The 24,404-nt window shown below is 38.8% G+C and overlaps 1 protein-coding gene and 1 long non-coding RNA gene across 3 annotated transcripts; one reads left to right on the top strand and one right to left on the bottom strand.

Moving 5' to 3' along the window:
* Positions 1-7,894: 7,894 nt before the first annotated feature.
* Positions 7,895-15,409, bottom strand: LOC121653277. The gene is made up of 3 exons (XR_006012774.1): positions 15,331-15,409; positions 8,962-8,995; positions 7,895-8,863 (listed from the first exon to the last, which is right to left on the bottom strand). It is a non-coding gene; the product is annotated as an uncharacterized LOC121653277 (long non-coding RNA).
* Positions 13,713-22,274, top strand: nr2f6b (nuclear receptor subfamily 2, group F, member 6b). 2 transcript variants are annotated; one of them, XM_042006642.1, is made up of 5 exons: positions 13,713-15,530; positions 16,438-16,556; positions 18,574-18,908; positions 19,366-19,612; positions 20,390-22,274. In XM_042006642.1, exons 1-5 carry the CDS (start codon positions 15,262-15,264, stop codon positions 20,662-20,664), a joined length of 1,245 nt encoding a protein of 414 aa, XP_041862576.1. In that variant the 5' UTR covers positions 13,713-15,261; the 3' UTR covers positions 20,665-22,274. The 2 variants fall into 2 exon arrangements, with proteins under 2 accessions (XP_041862576.1, XP_041862577.1); XM_042006643.1 differs by having other exon boundaries at positions 16,438-16,532.
* Positions 22,275-24,404: the final 2,130 nt, after the last annotated feature.

Consider the following 24,404-nt stretch of genomic DNA (forward strand, 5'->3'; position numbering starts at 1 on the left):
TATCTGGTGTAGACTATTTTTTAATTATATTTTGTAATTTATCTATCAGCCTACCTTAGACAGCCATGACAGTCATCACACTTTGGATAATAAGACAATAATGCAAGGTGGCTCAACATGGTGAAAACTTACCTGTTCCAAAGCTTAACTTCTCCAACAGGATGCAAACATCACAGGGCACTTTCATAATATGAGACAAACAGCTGTTACTCATGATTTATTAAAGAAAAAGAATTTAAAAAGACTGAGGACCTCCAGTCTGACCTGGTGAATAGCACACATGTTCATTTTCCAGCAAAAGCCATTTCTATAAAGCGACGCTTGGGCTGACTGCGCTGTGATGACAAAGCTCCGCGAAAGGAAAGGGTGGAGGTGGTGGGATAGGAACTGGAACAATGGCTGATGTGCATACAAAAATGTACGGCAAGCCCATTTGTCTTCTTAGCACCTTCATAGTCTCACGTTCTCTGCCTTTCACACTTGGCAGTTCAGCTCAAAGGTCAACCTGGCCCAGATTACAAAAGGAAAAAAAAAAACATCTCATTTACTTCGAGTGGTATTTAAATATGCAGAAAGCAGATGAGAAAATGCACATTTATTTGAGTACTAGGAAGTACAATACCCTGTGGGTTTGGTAAATTACACTGAGTCATAAAACTTTAGAAATGTGACCTGATTTTAAAGATCGCAGAGAATGATTAGAGCAGAGTTCTAAACATTAGAAAGTCAGAAAATTAAAATATATAGTAGACTGGAGAAAATCTGTATCCCTTACTGGGAAAATGTTATTCCAATCATGAAGCTGATTCTGGGATATCAAGACTTAAATAACACAAGTTTAACCTAATAACATTGGATTCAAGGTTATTGGGAATCAACTGTAAACCTTGTTCATGTCTTTATATCTTGTAAGACATGAAAAAAAATCTAAGCAATCAAACTAAAACTGTCCATACACCAACAGGGTAAATGTGTTTTAACTGTGGGCAAATTGACCCTTTACAACTAATTTTAATCACCTTCACCTCATCCCTCTATCCTTTGCTCCTTACCACTCGGTCAATTTTCCTGCATTTACTTTCCATTTCCTCCCCCTCCATCTTCTCCACACTCATCTCTCACCCATCACTCTTCACTCCAGCCGACCCTGCGTCCTGACCTTGCTGAGCTGGTCAGCTGCAGCTGTGACCAGCGGTCAGGAGGTTAAGGCAAAGGTTGAGTGTCACACCCACAGGGTCACAGCAATGCTTGGCTGTTGTGTTATCGTGTGAATGGAGGGTTCAGAGTGCCAGACGAGGTGGCGAGCCCCTGACGCCCTGACTGTTGCCTGAGCTTGCCCTTTCCCCAGCACAGGTCAGCACAGAGGGCCTGTCCTCCTGCTCCCCCCATACCTCCAGGTCACCATTGCTATTGTGGTAATGCCTGCCATTAGAGCACATGATACAATTATCAATCCATTTTCTGTTGCCACTCTTGAAAATCCATGTTAAGCTCCTGAGTTCATCAAATGTTTGTAGATGACATGACTGTCGTAACCTCTGGGTGACTCTCCTATCAAAGGCAAAACAATAATGACAAAATGTCCCACTGAATGAAGAAAGTGCTTTCATCTTACCAGCTTGAGGACCTCTGTCATGAGTGGCTAAACAGAGGTGCACCATTTTAGTGGTGAAAAATGTCTCCAGACATTTTAAGTGCCTAAAATTCTCTGTTACATTTTAAACCAAACATTTTTAAGTATTTTAATTAGCAAAAATGCTTTGTACTGATAGCTTATCATCTGATTGTTTAGGTTAAATCTTGACAAAAAAATTAACGTTTCGATACAGATAAACAGATTTCTGATAAGACAGAGTGAGACTTTACAAAAACAGAGAAAGCATATATGAACCAGGTGAAGATCAGGTTAAATATTCCACACAGAGAGGAGCTCAACAAAGAATCAAAAGAGCACCAACCTGAAAATAATTAAGAGTAGATGGAGAAGTGGCCAAGTGATCTCAACAAACCACAATATAAAACCTTTCCAGAGGTGTTCTCCTATGTCTTATGTAGAGATACACCAGTTCAAACTTTGTGAATCACTTGAGGTTCACCTTCAGCTGTAGCTGTGCTGCAACAATCCTGCACCGTGTGTGTGTGTGGTTGGCATAAATATATAAATCAATAATAATATGCATATATAGAATATAACCCACCGGTCTAAAGAAGTACACACCAGCATATGTTGGGGAATTTTGATGAACATCTTGTCTGTCTGATGTCTTTTGTTAATTCAGCATCATTGTTGATTTGCTTGCACCAGTCATGAGAACAGCACCATTACTTTTACTTCCATGTCACTCTTTCACAATACTTTGCACTTTTATGCTGCACATCACTTTCCCAAGCTCTATAAATCCCCTAAATGTAACACATAGAAACTTCAAGCTCAACATTGGAGTAAATGTACTAAAGTAACAGACTCACTGAACTGGATTTCAGTGACTTGTAAATATATTTTCTACAAACATTCTTCCTCAAACTTTCACCCTAGTTTTAACTTTTGTTGTACATCAAAATGTAAATCTAGATAATCTTGCTCCTGCTGTAGCATCACAGTAGTTTTCAAAAGCACATTAGACAGAATTAGTGATTTAAAAGTCAAACAGCATGAGCACTTAAACAGTCCCTAATAATCTTGTTTCTTATCAAAAAGGCTTCTTATTCCTGAACCTCTAACCCCACATGTAACGGAGTCTGCAGGAGTCTTTTGATACCGAAGTTTTAAAGCGCCTGGGAAAAATACCCACACCATTATTAGACAACGGCAGCTGCTGTCAATCACTGTGGGGGTGGACATAAGCACACACGCAACAAACTGAGGAGGAGGGGGGCGAACTGTGGGTTTAGGTCCACTCATTTACTCTTTGCATCCATCCCCTTATTATGATAAGTTGTTCCTCTGTAAGCTGTACCAAGAGATCACAGGCTGCATGCTTTCTCTCTCTCAAAGTCATTGGCTCACCTGTCACAGTCACTTTATATCCCTTCTCATCCCTTCCTCCCTCCCCTGTCTTTATTCCTCTATTCTCTGCTCTGTGCTGTGGGACGCTGCCTCTCTGACCTAACACCTCTCTCTTGAGCTTTTAGACACCAGTCAGCCCAAGGGGAGGTCAGGAGGCTGGAGGAGGTGCTAGTAGCTTGGAGATGCACGAAAGAGCTTTGACCTCAATCAAATGGCCAACCACATCCGCTTTGTGCTCGCGCCCACTCAGATAATGAGAGCAAACATCTCAGGCCAACAGGCCACCTCACCACAGACAGCAGAGGATAAAAGTAAAACCATGTTGGATGTAAGTCCACATAAGGTGATTTTCATGCTTGTCACACGATTGCATGCATGCGTGTCAGTCAATGGAGAAGTTGTATGAAGCCCAAATTTCATAAGCTTGATGAAAATTAAAAATGTCTATTTTTATCTCCTACTCTGAACAAGCAATAATATTTAAAGCAGCTCTACTACAAGCCAAAACAAGTGCCTTAAAGAAAAGTGTTTTGATTAGAAATATAATGATTTATTTATTCATTTCATTTTCAACATGTTCCACTATGAGATTAGACAGAAACCTGTACTGGGTGTAGCTCGCATGTAGAGCAGGACCGACCAGGGCGTGCTTCAGGCCCTCTGAGATCATCTGATAGATAAAGCAAATATGACTAATGATGGACTCCAGATTAGACAAATGACAATTCTTGACTGTTTATCTTCTTGGCAAAATCACATGGAAATGACATGGTGAGCTATGTACATGAAAACCTTCATGCACATCTGTAATAGACCAACCCTTAGTAACTGTTGTTAGTTATGTTTAAAATATATAAAGAAATTAACAAAGGAACAATGAATCTGATTAATCTGAATCAATTCCAATCATAAAAAAAAGTAGATTTTATTCAAGCAGAGACAATCTAAAGCAAAATAAATAAATAAATTTAAAAAATGGCTGGGGTGGATGTGAGTTAGGTAAAAAAAAAATAAATAAAGCATACATATAGCCTATACCCCTTTCACTTTGACTTCTTTTAACTTTTCAACAGTGAATGGCACCAAGTTATTGTCAACAGATGTACCAAGTGACAAAATGTACCAAGATGTGCAAATAAAAAAAAAAATAAAGAAAAAATCTGTTCAGGCTTGTGTGGCTGTGTAAGTCTGACACTGGGTGAGAACAGTACACACTCTGGACAGGTCATCAGTCCACTGCATGGCCAGCACAGAGACAGAACCATGCATGCTCACCCTCACACCTACAGTGTGGTTCATGTTGAACCACCAATTAAGTTAACATGCATTTCTCTTGGTGTTCAAACCTTTTTATGTAAATGAGTAAATGATCTGTTCTCAACTATGATTATTTATTTAAGCTTTTTATGACTTTAAATTTAGTCTAAATATATAGAAAGATGACAGTGAGTGGGGACAGTTGGGAAATAACATGCAACTAAATCCCTGGACAGAGTTCTTGCAGTTCAAAGTCAAAGCACAATACCTACACTGCCTGGCCAAAAAAAAAAAAAAAAAAAAACACAAAAGGTCAATCCATGTGTGAAAATTATGTCTCATGCTCTTTGAATCACTCTTTCACAATCTGAACCCGATGAATCCTGGCATCGTCATCTTGGAATATGCCTTTGCTATCAGAGAAGAAAATATCCACTGATGGAATAACCTGCTTATTCAGTATATTCGGGGATCAGCTAACCTCATTCTTTGGGCAAATAATGTTGCTGAACCAAGACTTGATCAACTGCAGCTTCATTTGCCCTGATGCTACCATCACAGGGTACATCTGGACTCATCAGACAGCACGACCTTCTGCCATTGCTTTGGAGTCCAGTCTTTAGGCTCCCTAGTAAATTGAAGCTTTTTTCCTCCAGTTATCCTCACTGATTAGTGGTTTTCTTATGGCTACCCAGCTGTTCATTCTCCATCCCTTGAGTTTCCTTCCCATTGTGCATGTGGAAATGTTTTTGTTTTACTATTAAACATGGCCCTGAGTTGTTCTGTTGTTTTTCTTCAGTTTAAATTCACCAAATATTTAAGTGAGCACTGATCACCATTTTTTTCTGATCACATTTCTCCCTGGAAGACGATGGTTCCCCACTATCCTTCTAGCTTTTAATCATGCATTGGACAGTTCTTGACCGAGTTTTAGTAGTTTTTGCATCTCCTTAGATGTTCTCTCTGCTTGATGCATATCAATGATTTGACCCTTCTTAAACGGATCGCATCAGTTTGGATTAAATAACTTGTTGCCAGAATTGCCCATGTAGTAATTATCCAATAGGAGGTTCATACCTACTTACTTAATTTTTTTTTTTTTTTTTTTTTTTTGTTGCTTTTGGCCAGGCAGTGTAGAAACCACCAGGTTTACAACGGCTCCTTCCATCCTCCAGGCAGTGACTGGGACCCATTTACGGCAACAAATAAGATCAACTGGTCTTGAAGAAACTTAGAGCCGGTTTTATTATTAAATCAATTAAATACTGTAAGTTTCAGGGTCTATTTAGATAGAAAAAAATACACAAATAATATGAACTGAGTGTGTTTTGTTCATGCCATTTAATCTGAACTCCCACTTCAGTGAAGCTCAGTACTTTCCTGTGATAGATTTGGCAAACACAACTACTCTGGTGTTTAGAGGTCAGTAAGATAAACATGCATCACAGCAACCTGCAAAGTAGAAGATCTAATGAGGTCACTCACCTTAGTAGATTACAGCAATGAGGTGTTCAGAGGGTAAAGATGGCTGAGGGAGTGGCCTTAACCTAATTCTATTAAAGCATTTGAGTAGTCTTCACTGAGCTGATTATGTTACTTTTCTGTCATCCTAAAGACCTTAAGTGACCCATAGGCAATGTCTGGAGGGCAGAAACAAGGAGCAACAGATTGCCCACAGCTTTACAGGAGACTGAAGTGAATGATTAGGGATAGAATAAAACACTTGTGACTGTAGAGGTACTTTGAATCCCTGCCTTAAAATGTCAGTCATTTCAAATGCTAAGACAACAGGTTCACCTTTCACATCTGCTGGCAAAACACTGACAACCTGTCAATGGTAATCATTTCACACCCAGGGCGAAACATTTAGCTTTTTAAGTACTGCTTGAGGGAATATACCAGCCTCCTCACAGCTGGAGTCCAAATCATTAGTTTAATTTCAAGATCAAATTTAGATTCAAAAAATTCCCTGAGATTCCCTCTGTCACGCTGAATGATGGAAAGCTATAAAGGTCACTGGTGTAATTATTTTGATGTATTGTTCATGGCATTCCATTATGGCATGATAACAAAGCCTAAAAGCAATGCTGACCCCTGTGGCCTTACATACACATCAAAGCAATGATACAATGAAAATCTCAAATCTCTTGATTGATGTTATGGTGCCACCATAAATCATATCAGGAGTTGAATATTCAAAGATTATTGTGTCAGTTAAGTATTAGAGGGCAGAAGGCAGATATTGTTGAACTTCAGTGACAGTAAACAATGATAGATTAAATACTCAGCGGTCACAAAAAAGATCACGTCTGCCCAATAAATCCCAAAAAAGAAAGAGTTAAAGTGATTATTATTTTGATTGATTATGATTATTGATTATTATTAGTTATTATTTATGATTAAAAAAACACCTTCAACATTTTGATTTCCTTTCAATGATTAAAAAATTATCTTTTAATTTAATAAGATTTTCATTTAATTTCATTATTTTATTTTGACCACAGATAACCTTGTGTTAGCTACAGTAGCTGTTTGGGTTGTCTGCTCATGTAATGGTTTGTAAGTGGCTAGCAGGTAGAATTGATTGAAATATAGGTTCAGACAACAGTTCTCAGGCTTCTTTTAGTTATTAAACTAAATCTTATTGTTCTGATACCCATTGCAAGTGGAATTACAGCTGCGATGGGTGCATTTAACATGATTCCTTTTAAAGATAGTTTGAAATGCGTTTATGATCTTTGGCCTTTGAACACAGTCTCACTTTTTGCCCCATTTTTAGTCGATCCTATGTCTGTCATCTCTACTGGTATGGATTAATGGATGAATGATGACGACAATGTAGAGTACTTTTTGAGCCGAGCTGAGGTTACGGTACTTTTTAAGTATAATATCAGAGTCCACATTAAATCAGTTACTCTCAACATTCAGTCTCATCTGTAGAGAGACCAAAAGGGAAAACCAAACTGCCGCTCCTGTGAGCAGCTCAATTAACTGTTTAGCAAATAGTGAACACAAGATTTAAATGACAACTAAACCCACCAAATGGGAAGTTTCCCACCACTTCCAGCAGGTCCTGGGAGGAGAGAAGAGCAAATATTGATTGGACACTATGTGTTGCTGTGGAGTCACCCTGGCAGATGTTTTTCTTGACCAGTTCCACTGCCTTGTTTATTTTAGATTGCTCTGTCATTCACTGGAGGTCAAAGGCCCAAGGAGAGCAGAGTGTTGTGAGGGGGAGAGAAGAGAGATGATTTTTCTTCTGGCCTTTGGGCCAAAGGGCAGTGGGGCTAATGAGGAAGGAGCATAAAGTCATGTGCCTTTGCTTGTTCTTACAGAGTAACTCCTCAGAGTTAAAGTTTAACCCCGATTTTCAAATTCCTCTGCTCTTTAACTTATGCAGTTAACACGTTGCCAAGCTAATATTCAGCACAACTCTTAGTGAGGTTCATCTCACTCATCTCAAATTTAAACCCAGCTGGTGAATAAGAAAAACATTAAGTACTGTGCTGTGCAATCCCCCCTCATTTTATTGGCTAAATTTATCAAACACATGCTGAAAAGAGAGAGAGAGCTCAGTTTTATACTCATATTGTCATTTATTTTCCCTCTGATGCCAGAGACACAATAAATATCGCTTCATCCTCCTATTTGCTATACCCATTTAATCCAATGCAGAAGGGGCTGGAGCCTATACCATGCAAGAGGTAGGGTACATCCCGGATAGGTCGTCAGTCCATTACAGGGCCAAACAACCACCCATGCTCATATTGAATTTAGAAATACTAATCAGCTTGACGTGCATGTTTTTGGATTTATTAAAATCCATGGGATCCTCTGCATGGGAACAACATGCAAACTCCAAACAGAAAGACCTCAGCCAAGGTTCAAACCAAGAACCTACGTGCTATGAGACAACAGTGCTAACCATACCACCACACAGCCTTGCAATGTTTTAAAAACCTTTAATATTTAAGCAGGATTGTTTGTGTAAAGTAATAGAAGCATAATTTAGCTTGTCAAACCACTAGAAACTCATTTTTAAGCTAATACGACCCAACAAAATAATTTTATAACAAAAAATATAATTGGAGAGACACTGACTAAGTCAAATTCCAGTTGTACATCCCACACTCAGCCAACACTAAAGCTACATTTCATAGTATCAAATACAGGTTATAGTTGAGTATGAATATCTGGACTATGTATGAATGGTGGACTGAATAAACTCACCAGTGCTTTTGGACTGCTGTTTTGAAGGCTAGAGTTCAGCATTTTGCCATTTTACAGTTATTTTGATAAGCAATGGACAGAATTGAATGAGAACCAGTAACTCTGTGCATCCACTGTTACAGCTGGGTTTTCAGACTATATCTAATGTGTTTTGTAAGGGTCAAGAAAAGTTAAAGTAGAAACAAAACATTGCCAACCTAAGGACTTTAAAAGGTTGGTCAGATGTTCTTGTTCCTGTAATACGGTGTTCAGGTGAGTATAGTGAAGGTTTGTTGGTTTCAGCCTGACGACTCTGGACTCCTGACTGTGTGGAGAATGCACAGACTCCACCACAGTCGACTTCACGCTGAGAGCAGCTGCATTCCTGACCTGCAGTTCAAAGAGGAAACACACACACACACACACACACACAGACTTACAGATATGTAAGGCACATATGTTCTGTACTTACTCAGAGGGGCACTTACATGGACTCTCCTACTCTAACCTCACACTTGAAACCTGCAAACCAGCCAGAGGAAAAATACAAGATGATGGAAAGTCAGTGATATACCATCCACTTCACCCAAGCACTCTGTGATTTGTATTTAACCTGCAAACCTGTTTTATTAGATTTTTTAAAGTATCAATTTCTGTTTTTTAAGCATTATAGGCAGCAATTAAACCATGTCTTCAGTTTTGCCAAGTCAGTTTTTGTTTATAAATCTTTGAATGATCTCCAGGAAGACAAATTCATCCATGAGCAGAAAAAAAGGGAGCTTGTTTATTATCATTTGGTTTTAAATTAAATAAACACTGAAATGCCAAAATGTAATTCAGCAAGCTCTTAAGACTACTGTGACGTCATTTAGTTTTGTTGTTACTGGTCAGCAGATGTCATTTTTATCCATTAGTCACTTTTAATGTTTATCAAATTGAATCCAACAAGTGCTGCAAACATCTTGCAGATCTAATTATTCAATTTGACCCTTTTACCATTTACATTTTGGTCACAAGGAGGTTTTTATTACAAGTACTAAGAGATGCTTAATATGTTACCAAGTACATTTTACATTTAACTAAAGCTAAGCTTAACTTGAAATAATGCTACCTGGATTAGCACAGTCACCCGGTCTTTACTGTAATTCTCCTCCATCAGCATTAAACATACTTGTGTACAAGTCCATGCAGAGATTGCAGAAAACATATCTCCTTGCCGAATCTCCCTAGAAAAGCTGTGAAGGACATTTTTATCATTCCTATCATTTTATTGTATAATTATAATATAAATAGACCTCTTTCCTGTCATTAACTTAATTTTTAGTGAGAGTGATAAAAACTCTAAAGGAAATTACACATTTAACCCATGCAGAGGGGATGTTTACATACTCCTCCCTTTCGAGTCATGAACAAATCTTTATCATATTTGCAGGTAAGCATTCAATAAAGAAATATATAGATATATTTATTACTATACAGATAAAGGTTATATCCAAACATCTAACTTCCCAAATGGTTTCTAAGTCATGTTTCTAGTTTCCTCAGAGACTAAGAAATAGATGTTTTTGTTCACTCTAACAAATTCCAATTAAATTAGTGGCAACTTTGCAAATTGTTGCTATATTTGACCACTTGAAGATAATTGCCTGAGATGATGGAGAATGAGGATGAGCCAGCAATAATTAGTAACCATTGGTGAATATTTTACCACATAACAAAGCAAACTATGGAGCATAAAGTGTTATTGTATTCACTGCAGAGCTCATTCTTTTTTATTCTTGTATTGTCTTTGAATTAATCTTTATCATTTTTATTACTTTTGTTGTACACTCTTTTAAAAAGTGTAGCCTGTAAACATAACTCTATGATGGTCTTTAGACTTAACAAACCCACTGTGCGTACTGTAAGTGTGATCAGCAACCAAAACTATATTCGAATGGCACCAAGGTCAGACCTCTGGCAATACACAGGTACAGCTTAAAGGAAAGCACTAATTCAACTTACAGCAGCTTAACATAGTCCCTGATAACCTCTTAACCAAACAAAAGACTTACCCATGCACAAAGAGTCCTGCTGTGACGGATGTGGGTTAAAGTTACCAAAAGCTCACATTACAAAGCTAAGAAAACCTTACTGACAAAAAACTGAGATCCTCTCTTTCCTGACAGCCTTTTAATCAGCTTCTAATTCTTGCCCTTTTGGCTTTTGTGCTTCCTCTGAGAGAAAACAAGTTCCTTTGAAGACCACAGGGACCACATGTTTTGTCATTCGGGGGGAATTCCTGTAAAACCATGTGATGAGCAAACCTTTTTTGGTGCATGGAAGCTTTGTAAACCAGGCATGCTTGGAAGCTGCAGTGAATACTTCACTGTGTTTGAAATAATTGTGTGTGTGTTTCTTTCTCCTGTGTTTGGAGGCTGCCATTGGAAACCTTGGCTGGAGGCTCTGATTGTTTATTTTGTCCTGCTCTTTTCATGGAGACCTTCACATGACAAAGCTGTTGGTATGGCAGAAAAAGCAGGCCAGGAATTCCTCAGGAACTCTGCTGACTGCCAAGACGATAGATAATTTTTGGGAGAAAAATACAGCTAGATTTGTGAGACAGACTCAATATGTGCATGTTATCATGCTGCTGTAATTATACATTTGTTGCTACCACCAAGTCCATTAAGAAAAAAAAAGACTCATGCAGTTTCTATCTGCAGTTGAAATAGTTGCATATTTAGTTCACTATTACTGTGTCACGATCCAAGGATTATGTTCTTTGGTACTGTCATGTTCATGTTTCATGTTCTTGGTTTACTGTCAGTGTTTTGGTTCATGTTCTTGGTTTTTGTTAGGTTGATGGATTAGGTTCTTGGTTTCTTGTATTTAAGCTTATGTTTGTCCTGTGTTGCTTTCAGTTTCCTTTTCATTAGTTTACCTGGTCTGATTTGCTCATTCACTTCACCTGTGTCTAGTTTGTCCTTCAGTGTATTTAAGTCCATTAGGTTTGGTTCTTCTTTGCCAGGCCGTTCTGTTTGCTGTTAGTTAGATGTAGTCCATGCTATGTCTGTGTTTTTGCCTCTGGAGTATTTTTTAATGTTTAGTTTTGCTTTATTGAAACCTTTTCCCTTTTAAGCCTTTAACTCAGCTATTTTGGTATCTGCATTTTGTTTGGGGAAATGATTGCATGTTGACTCAGGAGTCTGCCATTCACAAAGTAACTTTTCTCCAATGTATACTCCATGTAATGTGAAGAATATACTGCATTAGAGCAAACTTGTAAATGATTGATTGAGGCCATTAACACATTGAAAACATGTTTACTGAGGTCATCAGTGAAGAGAGAAGAAAGGGCTTTTATAATGGAAAGACCGTCACCTTCTTTTGCTACTTAAATCCCTATCAGACATCATGGAATCATTAATCTGTTAAAGCAACAGTATTCAGTTATTTAAAGATGGGTCAAATGAAGTTTCTTTTAACTGCATGTAGTTTAGCCCTAAGAAATTCATATAAAGTGGCATGCACATTTCATTGTAAAAACAAAAATGTGGTAGTTGGTTGGAAATTAATAGAAACAAAAAAAACAGTTTTTCTTGTTTTTTTTAGCTCAGATGCTGAGAAGAAAGACTAATGGTAGCTGATTGTTATTATTATAGTGGAGAAACGTTTGGACAGTGCTGTTATATCTATATTTAATAACACGATCTCTGGGTCCTCAAAACAGCTGATCATTTGCCAAAATAAACCACTGCGACTGTGTGCACGTACATCTGCTATTTTGACTGCTGCAGTTCAGATTTGTGACGTATATAAAATGATGTACAGATATTACTAGGTACAGCTTTGTCAGATTCCTGGTACAAAATCTTATGAAAAAGCACCACCTGTGTAATTTAGACATGACTGAAACATTCAGCTGCTCACTTGATAGAAAGGAGTCCCTATGGAGAGAAAATCAACTCACTGCCATTGTGTGTCTAATGCAAGGTTTGTAAACCATGTGAACCATTTTTTGCGTAACCTGCGGTACTAGCAAATGTATGTTCAAATGCACATACAAATAAGTCACAAGTCCCTGTACATGTGAGATTAATTACTCTGGCAACAAGCAGGTGGCCTATCTGCATCTGATCTGATCTAGATGCAAGCATGTGCCTCATCATCTTACAAACAAGTCTGCATGTGAAGGCTGGAGGGGTGTGAGTGGATTCACTTTCTTTTCATGGACCCTAGTTGGGAGGGGTGAGGGGTGGGGGGTGGGAGGGTTGCCTTTTTGTTTTGTGTTTTTCAATCTCGCTCACTGTTTAAAGGTTATGGTCTAGTATGAAATGAAGCCTTTTATAACCACGCATGATCCTCACAAAGTGTCACAATGCAACAAGATTGGGGTGATACTGGGGTCTTTGGCTGAAAATGTTTGAAATAGTGTCGTAGGTCTCTATAAGTATAAAGTAGCAACATTTTCCTGTTCTGACTTGTGTCCTGTAAGAAAGAATGCTTGTGTGAAATTCCCATGAAAACCCAAGAGAAGTGTTATACGCTTTGCATCTCACTATGTATTGCTAGTGACATGTGTCTGCGTATACAATAAGTACAGAAACATTGGCATATAGCACACATCATGAAGGGTTAAACCAGCTATATGAACAAAGCAGAAAAAAAAAAATCTCTTTCTGGATGTATGTATAAAAACAGAGTTAGAGCCATTTGATCTGCGGCATCCTTCACACAGACCTGAGTGTGTGCGGCAGGTGTGAAAAGGAGCCAGCAGTGTATCATATAACCTTTTGACAAGTTGCTCAACAACAACAGGCACTCTCTGTTATTATTGGGTCAACAGAGTCGGAGGAGGTCTTTGGGATTAGAGCAGAGTGAAGAACATGAGTGCTGTGCACTCGCCCCTCCGCCACTTCTTCTTTGTCTTATGGCAGCGTTGAGGTTAACTCCCCCGTGCTCCCAGGCTGGCCCGGGGTCAGGGGGGAAACAGGCAGCCAGTCAGGCAGTCCAGCATTTTTTCTGTGTGCATGTGTGTGTGTGTATGTGTGTGTGTGTGTGTGTGTGTGTGTGTGTGTGTGTGTGTGTGTGTGTGTGTGTGTGTGTGTGTGTGTGTGTGTGTGTGTGTGTGTGCGTGTGACTGCAGCCCACTCTATGCTCTTTGACTCTACTGGCCTTATAAGGCATCCAGTGCCATGGCAACAGCAGGGCTTGAATAGCAGTGTCAAATCCCTCAGCACACAGACACACGCTCACTCTCCCTAAAGGAAGGAACGAAGCAGAGAAAGAGGAGGCTATCTCTGGGCTGCTCTCCGCTGCAGCGTCTGGCTTTCTCTAAAGCCTCTGTGACTGTGTTTTTCCTGTGCTTGTTTGCCTAATTTATTCCTGCCTGGGCCAGCAGAAAGAAAGGCGGAAAAAAGAAAGAAGGAACAAGCTGAATAGTAAAGAGTGCAACAGTACACTCTGACTCACTGACAGGGATTGCAGAAAGGTTCTGGCCTCTGGTTGTAACAGCGGGATGGACAAGCACTGACAAATCAAGAAATGGAAAAGGAAGACACGACTTTGTGAAGCTTTTGGAGAGAAGAAGCAACTGTGACTAAGGAGATTTCTCAGCTCTGCTTTTGTTTTGGTATATTTTTCTGTGACATTTGATCCTCTGACCCCACAGGCTTTGAAGGAGTTGACGGGACCACAAGGAAACTGACTTTGATCACAGAAACAAAAGCAGGACGACTTCTTTGGGAAACTTTGCTGCTTAAGAAATCATCAAGGTGTTATTCTAGGAGAGAAAGAAGAGGATTATTTTGATTATTTGATGGGGTCCAAAAGTGTTTCTGAGCAAGAATAGGTATGTAAATATTGAAGTAGTCATCTCTTCTTACTTCTCAGCTTAAGTAAGAAAAGAATTTATAATTTCCCAAATTAACTCCATCTTTTAGCACCGAGTACCAGCTTTCAAAAGCAAAATATCTTCCTCTCCTCTTCATGGCCATCCACTCTGCTTTTATAAAAGCCTTGACAAGTCAAGAGTGAGTCTGGACTAGAACTGCCTCAGATCAGCAGATAGCACATGAGCACGACAAGAACTGGTTGGACTAGTTCATAAGTCGGAGAGAGGGCAGGGCAGTTTAACCCTGCCTGAAGGAGAGTGGGGAGAGTTGTTTTATTTTCCTCTCGCATGCCTGTCTACCTAAGAAAAAGTCGTGTGCTGAAAGAAAGGAGAAGAGTGTCTTTTTCATCTCAAGAGCAACTCTGTTTTGTCCCTCTTCACCATGCTGAGGGATAGGTGAGGCTATTTTTTCTTTACGGGGTAGACGGAGAAAGAAAGTGAGCGGGAGGGAAAAATAGAGAGGGAGTCAAAGTGTAATTTATAGTTTCCTGTGAAAAGAGCAGGGCTGCACCCTTTTCTCCTGCCTGAACTCTGAACCACTCAATGTGTGTCTAAAGTTTTCTCAGAGCTCAGGAGCCATTGATCAGAGGTCAGGGGAAGAAAACAGAGGGGGGGACAAACAAGAACAGAGAGAGTAGCAGGATTAAAGAAGAGAGGGAAAACAGCAGTGGAAGGACCTCCGGGTCAGCCCAGCCAGACGGCAAAGGGGAGAAAGGTCAACACGGGCGAGTCCGGAACAAATTTTTCATCTACGTCTATATTTTTTTGGGCTAAAACCTGTCTTTAATTCAAACCCACCGCCCCAGTCTTTGAGTTTGGAATCATTTCCTTAGACTTTGAGGGCAGTGTGAAGCCGGTGGAACGGGGTAGGTCTGTGTATGATTCACTTACAGGGCTGTGTTTCTAAGAGAATATGGCCATGGTGAGCGGGGGATGGGGCAACCCCAATGGGGACACTAATGGACTTGGGGATAAGGCTTACCTGAGGAGGGAGGAGGAGGATGGGTCACCCCATGCTGGGAGCAGCGATGTGGATGTTGGGGACGAGGACAAGGCCTGCGTGGTTGACTGTGTGGTGTGTGGAGACAAGTCCAGTGGGAAGCACTACGGTGTGTTCACCTGCGAGGGCTGCAAGAGCTTCTTCAAGAGGAGCATCAGGAGAAACCTCAGCTACTCCTGCAGGTAAAGGCTACTTCTAAATTTGTATTTTGCTTGGATTCCAAAATGTTAAATTATGCCAGACACATATTACATCTTTTTCCACTTTTCTGACAAACTTCAATGTTATTTTCACAAGACTTTACAATAATCATGTGTAATAAACATAATAGAAGCATTTTATTGTGTCTTTTAATGTTATAATAGTAATTAAAACAATTTTTGATCTTGACACAAGTTTGGCATTCTTGATAATTTATTAAGTGCTTCTATGCTGCTAATAAATGCCACATAAGAAAGGTCAGAGTAAGCTTTTCTGATAGGCTGCTGTAGAAATTCACAGTAGATAAGTCCATTTATTTGTGAGCAAGGATATCTTCCAGCCTTCAACAAACAGCCCTTCAACAAAAAAAAGAAGACAAAAAAAAAAAAAACAGAAACGAAGCCCTGAAGGTTTGTCATGTGAGGACGGATTGCCTCAGAAGGTCAACATTCCCATTATTCTTTACTGCAGGAACATTATGTTGCAGCTCAGCTATCTGCTGTCACTAACTCCTCTCTTAGCTACTGAATTTAGTTGTTTCTTTCTACATAATAATGCATTAACTTGGAATAGAAGATGTCTTTTTTGTTAATTTTTCACATCTGGGCCTTAAATGGGTTCTACGTGAAATGTTGGCAGAGCTCAGCCTGCTGTAAAAAGCAACACAAGGGTGTGTAACACAGATGATTTACAAAGGTCACAGTCTCAATAGCTTTTCAGCCACACCAGCTCAAGCAGTTCACTCATCACAGGGGAGAGAAAGAGCAAAGTCAGACGTGAACATGCAAATTTCACTTTCAAAGCTATTTTAAGCTCTATCATATATTAGGATATAAGTAAAGAGTTATTTTTTTCTTATTGCCTTAATGATTTGTTTCTTTTCTGCAGATCAAACAGAGAATGTCAAATCGACCAGCATCACCGAAACCAGTGCCAATACTGTCGTCTAAAGAAGTGTTTCAGAGTTGGGATGCGCAAAGAAGGTATCAGACCTTCATACACAGCAGGTTAAAAGTGTTTTTGTCAGTAGATTCATAAAAGATTCCCCACCTAAATTTGAAAACCTAACAGGTACTTTTAAAGGTTAAGTTAATGTGTAAAGCGACCTCTTTGCATTTAGTTATCATATAACATTAACATTTTAATCACCTTTAAATGTTTGGTTTTAAATTGAGTGTTTTGGTCATTTCTAAAGCCTTTGTTAATATGGTTTCATCACAATAGGTTAATTAAACCACCAGGTAAACACCAATCATCCTATAATTTGCTGGGATTAATATATTTTTTTTTCTTTTTGCATTTGCATTACTCATTAAGTTATATCCTTTTATGTAAGAGGAAGAAGTTTGACTTTAATCACTGACTTTTTGTTGAGTGCAAGTATAGTGATGTAAATTACAAGTGTACATGAAGGACAACACTCATATAAATACTCCCTGTTACTTTCCAGTACTGAGATTAAAAGCATCTGAGAAATGACAGAATGGTTAATGCTACAGAAACACGTATCTTAGCACATGAATCTTAGAAATAGGTGATCCAAAGAGAATGCTCACATAGAAACACCTGACATTTGCCAGTGATCCAAGCACAGTATTTATACTGTCAACCAGAACATGTTTTCACTCTGCTGCTTGGCGCCCCTGCAGCTACAGAGCTGTAGGGTAACTGAAGGCAACCATGTTTAATACTCAGCACCATAACAGGAAAAACAAGCAAGTTAATGATCCCACATGAATTATCTAAACACCATCAGAGCATCTTCTCTTCCTGCTGATGATTCTAATCTGAATACACAGTTAATCACTGCAGCCATGGATTTAGTCTGGGCTGATAAATCATTTAAAGAGGAGATCTCCAAATTGGATTTTAAACTTAATTATCAGCATTTTAAGCTGGTCTCACATTAAAGTCACTTGACAAAAACTCTCTAGTGTAATCTAAGCCCAAATGTATTTCAGTTTGAGTCAGTTGGACATCAGGCGCTCTGCCATACATAGTGTGCACTTGAATGACAGCATGCCAGGGGCTACGTTGGGCCTGGTTATTAATGATACATGCTGACCGAGGCCATGACGCAGGTTGCACCGTTTCCACATTACCTGGAAATGTCTGTTTCACCTTTAACCCAGTCAGAGAAGCAGCCGCTCAGACTAGTTTAAGTATGATTCTGGCAGCAGAGCTGTAATTCAAAATAGAAGTTTGGTACATGGAGGGCAGCTTAACCCGAGGAAGGCATTCAGTGTGTGCTGCTGGTATTAGATTTTTGATTTTATGAAGTCTTGTTCTTGATTATGGGGTTATAGGATTTGCTTGAATCAAGGTAGTCTTACAATTTCCTTTTTTCCTCTCAACAGGATATTATTCAGTGGCAGTAATGACCTTATTTTGCAGCTCAGATATAAAAAAAATAAAATAAAATTAAAGTAATAATAGTAATGTGTGAAATAATTTGATACAGATCAGCAGAACCAGTTTATTTAATCTAAATATCGCTTTAATGCCTAAACTTTCTCGATGATGATTACAATTTGGACATTATTTCTGCTAATATGAAACTAAATACACAAAACAACCCTTTTTAGACAACCAGGGACTAAAGTAGGAGACATTTTCTGTGAAATAACTATACAGTATAAAGGGTCAGCTGAGACAAAAGTGTCAACAAAGTGTGTTCACCTAAGTAAGCACATAATTTGGGGGTACTGTTGGGGGTAGTGTTACAGTAGTGCAAGAGCTCCTTCTGCAGCAGCTGTAAAGAAATTTTTTACTTTACCTACACTAATTTTCAAATCAAGTCAGTGATAAAGTACTTTCAGTCCAATCCAGAATTTATACTTAAATCAGCCCAAAAATCATGCACAAAGCCTACACAAAGTACTGTACTTTGGGTTTAAATGTATATATATTCATAAATATGAAGCATGCGTTAAAAGGTATGAAGTTTCTATGGATTTCTTTTGAGACAACACCTTGAGTGAAGAGGGTTTTCAGTCTCTAAATTTGTTGTGTGTTTCTCTGCAGCTGTCCAGCGAGGTCGCATCCCTCCATCTCACTCAGGTATCAGTCCAAACTCCCTGTCTGGAGGGGTTGGAGGTGCAGGTCCAGGTCACATTGGAGCAGACTATTTTAATGGGCAGCCAGTGTCAGAGCTCATCTCCCAGCTCCTGCGGGCTGAACCGTACCCCAGCAACCGATATGGGGCCCCATACAGCCAGGCACAGATGCAAGCATCTGCTAGCGGAGCCTCTGTTATGGGCATCGACAGCATCTGTGAGCTGGCAGCCCGCCTCCTCTTCAGCACCATTGAGTGGGCTAGAAACATCCCATACTTCCCAGAACTCCCAGTCTCAGAGCAGGTCAGTGTAAAAATTTCTCATGACTGAATATTATAAGCGTTGTACCTTTTAACTGCAAAATAATGCTTTTTAAAAAATTTCCAACTCACTCATTGAGACCCTCTTAGATGCAACTATTAGCTCAAAGCAAAACCAGTTATGAGATGTTAAATACAAAACACTTCATATATTTTTCTGATGTATCACATATCACTGCACATGGCTTATTTGTACTAGCAGAACTTAATCCAAGTCTCCAAAAATCAAATCTTATGGAGAAATGAAGTGCATAAAATATGCTCAGCTATTTGTATACCAGCAGTTCTCAGTCTGTAGTGGTGGGAGTTTGAGAGCAGTTGAGCACATTAGCCCAAGGCGCAAAAGATTATTGCCAGTAATTAATATTCTGGCAATATTTGCACCAGTAGGCAGGCAAACACTGCTCCAACAGACTTCTAATTACTGTCTCATTCCACAGGTGGCGCTGCTGAGGCTGAGTTGGAGTGAGCTGTTCATCTTGAATGCAGCTCAGTCTGCTCTGCCTCTGCACATGGCTCCTCTGCTGGCAGCAGCTGGCTTTCATTCATCGCCCATGTCTGCTGAACGTGTGGTGTCCTTCATGGATCAGGTCAGGGTTTTTCAAGACCAAGTGGATAAGCTGAACCGGCTGCAGGTGGACTCAGCTGAGTACAGCTGCCTTAAAGCTATTGCACTCTTTTCCCCAGGTAAGTTTTGTAGATGACTAAAGATTTAGTGCATTTAGATATCTGTAATGTGACCTGAACCCCGATTTCTTTACTTAAAGGAAAAAAAAGAAGAAAAACGGGTTTTAGAAAGTGTTTAAAGTTTCACAGAAACAAAACCCTACCATTTCCAAGGAAGTGTTGATGCAAGGGTTGACCTCTGACCTCCTGAAGGGAGACAAATCAAAGGAATCTCCAACTTTAAATGATTTTATTTCTGGATAAAATGATCAACTAAGTAATAATGAAAATATCATCAACAATTAGTGCCAATTACATACAAAACCACAACCAGGTTTTGTATAAGACCAAAAACACTTTGAAACAACTTAACTGGTTCTGTCTACAGCTAACAAAATAAAACCCAATTTATACATTTCTAAACCCTTTAAAGCTCTTAAAATAATAATAAGAAGAAGAAAGTGTATGAATGACAATTAGCACACTGTGTGGTTATGGGTCCTACACATTTTCCTTTCACATTTGTTTTTTTTTGGACAGTGTGCTTGATGTTCCCTATGTTTCAAGTATTTGTAAGTTATGCTAATCAGTTACTGGCTGTTAGCTACTAGAATTTCTGAAACATAAAGAAGTGACATTAATCTTTTCTTGTTTGAGAAACCAAATAAACATATTTACTCAGGATGTGACATGATTCCTTATGAACACTTAAAATTTATGTGAATGAATACATTAAAAATCAGTTGATGGAAGCCACAGGTGTCAAACACAGAACAATCAGATTTCTTTACCTTACAGATGCATGTGGTCTGACAGACCCAGCCCATGTAGAGTCCCTGCAGGAGAAGGCCCAAGTCGCCCTTACTGAGTATGAGAGGCTGCAGTATCCCAACCAGCCTCAGCGTTTCGGCCGCTTACTGCTGCGCCTCCCCGCTCTGCGTGCCGTGCCAGCAAATCTCATCTCCCAGCTTTTCTTCATGAGGCTGGTGGGCAAGACGCCCATTGAGACTCTGATCCGAGACATGCAGCTATCAGGAAGCTCCATCAGCTGGCCCTATGCTCCAGGACAGTGAACCCCCACTTGGATTCAGACTGATATCAGAGAGGAATCAGAGCTAACAAAGATTTTATGTAAGAGCAAAATGAATGTCATGAATACAGACTGTGGTTTCAGGAGGTTAAGATCCTGTTTGGGGTCACATTTTCCCACAGTATCTCTGTGAAGTTTGGTTGAAATGACACCAAAGCTGCTGTCAGGGAAGCACAGTGTATGATTGTCTTTATAAATATGTTTGCAGCACTTGCCAGTTTTACTCTCATCTCTGTCCGATCTCTTTGTCTCACTTTGAGAGAACAAGGCTTTCATTTAAAATGCAAACTAACATGAGGCCATGTCCCTCTTCTACCTCCTCCCAAATGACCCCTAATGTGACTCAGTTTGAACCCAGGCTCTGTGTGTTCACCCTGCTTTTTGTCGTCAAAATGAACACATAATAGCAAAGACCACTTTTCCAGGTGAAACTTTACATGTTCATAGCTCAGATATGTGAATGTCATACGTAAGTTGTATAATATTTTGTATGTCAGGACTTAATTGTGGGCTGAATGAACATATTTTGTTACCAAACGTATTTGTGAAGACTGCAGTGTGATGCACAGTACAGCATGGGTGATAAATTGTGTTTTACTCTATGATGTATATACAACACATTTTATATGTTCTTCACTAGATGGAACATTTGGGGAACTGAATCAGGATATGCTGCCAAAAATTAAGCTATCTGGTTTTGTAGTTTATAATGTTGTAATGTTGCAGAGGATGCCAGCATGCAGCAATGATGCAAGTGTGATCAAACACACCCTGGTTGTTCAGACAGTCACATCCCTGTCAAACATTATTACCTCATGTTCTCTACATTGGAGGAAGAGATTGTATAGTGAACTACTCAAGATAAAATATAAAGGGATCAAGCAAGGCATCATTATCAGAAACCAAACCGAACTTTCTGCTGAAGGCTCATCCAGACTTTTGTCAAAATATGTTTAAAATCTTTAAAATGTAAAGTTTCATGTAAAATACACACCAGATGTTTTAGTCAAGCAGATCTTGCTTTCATGATAAATCTCTGCTGCCTGGATATTATTTCTGATGCTTTTATAAGTGTAGAGAATTTTTATTTCATTTTATTTTTTTGTTTTATTTCTTTCACAAGTTTAAACCCCTTTGAAAAGCCTAATAGAGGAAAGTCATTTTAAGATTACAATGTGATTATGTAAAGGTACTCTGATGTTGAGGGGTGAAGTTTATGGTGTTTCCTGTACTAAGATAAAAGGTACTCAAAGGTTTCTGAGTGTTAGTGCCATGACCAGAAGTTCAATGTAAAACAAGTGTTTGATTTGCCAAAATAACTGACTGAAAAAAAACGAAACGGTGATAAAGAGGTGTTTGAAATTAATTTTTGTATTATCTTTTATCGTTGTTTCACGAAAAGAGACAGACAAACAATGACCCCAATGCTGTTAAATAACTTCATCACTTTGTGCTTGTGTGTTGGAATTTAAACTTTAGTGATTTGTCTGTGTAGCCTCTCATTTAAAGAACTGTGTTACTATGATCATGCCACAACTAAAGAAGAAGAAAAAAAAAACAAAGCAAAAGAAGTGTGTTTGGCTGACTCATTATTTTTGCTGAAATATTCACATTAGCTAAAAAGTTATCACATTCTACCTCATATAAATTAACAGAAGCTTTCTTGATATTGATATAGTCAAGTAAAAAAATTACCCATAAAATAAACTGATTCTACATCAACATCTAAGCACTTTTTATAGAGTATCTAATATTAGTGGTTTAGTATTCTAACTTTCAATGAAAATAGTTACAGCCACATTCTATTTCTATCTCTATGCTCGTGTTCAAAACAGTCAATATGCATAAGAAAACACCTAATTATAACTCTCAGGTTGATATACATAATTTTCTTAAAAGGGTAGTGCACCCAAAATTGTGTTTTCTGAGCTGTAAACACCACAGTATTACTTAATGGTGATGAAAATCACATATACTGTTGAAAAAAAATTTTTTAATGTGATTTTGTGGGTAAAAAATGGCTCATAACGCCCTCTACAGGATAAAACCAGGTTATGTTTTTCATGACATAGAGAGGTTATTTACCTCATGAGAAATTTTTAAAAACCCCACAGCCCCTCCCTCCAGATGCAAACAGATGGGTCCTCACCAGTCCTCGCCTTGCAGGCATGGGAAACCACGCCCATCAACGCATATGAAGGGATGTGAACTTATAGATTAGATTTGCTAGTTTCAGACTTCTATTCTTTCACAGCTTCTGATGAAATATTCCTGCAATGGGACAGATTTGTGCTTTTGAGGGATGTAAAAGTAACCCCAGATTTTATTCTTTACCTGCTGATCTTCATCTGGCAACAGACAGCAGCTCAAATTGTAGCAGTGGGACTTCCTGCAGCTGCCACAACCTGCCACGAGTCTCCGCAGCTCTGTGTCCACGGCAATGAGAACACACACAAACACATGCACACACACAGGTTTTCGTTAGAGGACAGAGTGCACGTGTCAGAAAACACGTCAACCTGAAAACCGGTCAAAAATATGAGAGTTTTCTAAATTCTGTCGAACAGATGAAGATGGAAGCATCTTGCTTCAGTGAGGCGCAGATTGAGTATTTCTCCTGCTCTGCTGCTACACGACAGCATCACGGTCGTCATGGCAACGTGTACAGCTGAACAAGCGAATCTACCATCACTGAAGGAATAGTCGAATAGTCTGAGATCTGAACTCTAAGAATATTTAGAGCGACTCCAGCAACTGAAACGGTTTCATCAGGACATTTAAAAAGTTTCCCTTTTGTTCTCCTGAAGGTTTTATTGTTTTTATTATTTTTCATCACAGCATTTCCAGCTCTGAATCTGGGGAAACACTGTATTGTTCCGGTATTTCAAAAATAGATGTGTCAGATCAGATTATTACAGTAATCCAATTACTCCCAGATAACAAATTTTAATTGACAAGTAAACACACTCAGTGTTTTATATAAATAAAACAAAGTTATAAGAATGTCTTTAATATTCAAGAAAAATATGTGGTGTTACATAATCTGCTGTAAATTAATCGATATTGAGTTGAATCAGATTTAATCGAAATCAAATCAAAATAATCTGATAATAAATTTGTGACGATACCCAGCCCTGTACAGTGCACACATATTTAAAAAGGTGTTTTCTAGTATATGCATGGATAATGATGGTAAATTAGCCACTTCAGTGGACATCAGTGAGTTATTTAATATGCTGCCACACACTGTAAAATAAGTAAATACACATTTGTTGTAATTACCAAGTTTGACTCGGTGATAAACAGGAAAAGAAAATGATACGGTAATATTTTCATAGAATAGTTATATAGGGTTAGGATTACATATCATTTTATCATTTGTTTTGTAAAATAGATCAAAATAAATAAAAAATAAAATGATTAAGAAACAGAAAACATCAGTGTACATGTCTAGAAGTATTGAAGTATTTAATGTGAAAAACATTTTTTTATTCATGCATAAATAAAATTAGAGTACAAAGATAATGGAAGGTTCACTGAATGTTAAGGTCTCAAAGTCTGCTCACTAATTAGTGGGTCCTGTCAGTCCCGGTGGCATGGGCGGGGCCTGTCTCCGTTTAATGCATCCACTCTCACATCTGAATTAAACACATATGTAAGCAGTAGTTGGGCATGTGTGATAACACAAATAACAGCATCAAATGGCTGAGATTACACGAAGTT

This window comes from Melanotaenia boesemani, chromosome 14 (assembly GCF_017639745.1).
Source record: "Melanotaenia boesemani isolate fMelBoe1 chromosome 14, fMelBoe1.pri, whole genome shotgun sequence".
NCBI lineage: Eukaryota > Metazoa > Chordata > Actinopteri > Atheriniformes > Melanotaeniidae > Melanotaenia > Melanotaenia boesemani.

Bases quoted from the DNA above. Each gene is read 5' to 3' on its own strand.
- nr2f6b (XM_042006642.1), top strand. From the start codon at position 15,262: ATGGCCATGGTGAGCGGGGGATGGGGCAACCCCAATGGGGACACTAAT. The intron at 18,909-19,365 runs GTCAGTGTAAAA...CTCATTCCACAG, and splicing joins AACTCCCAGTCTCAGAGCAG to GTGGCGCTGCTGAGGCTGAG. The intron at 19,613-20,389 runs GTAAGTTTTGTA...TTTACCTTACAG, and splicing joins TATTGCACTCTTTTCCCCAG to ATGCATGTGGTCTGACAGAC.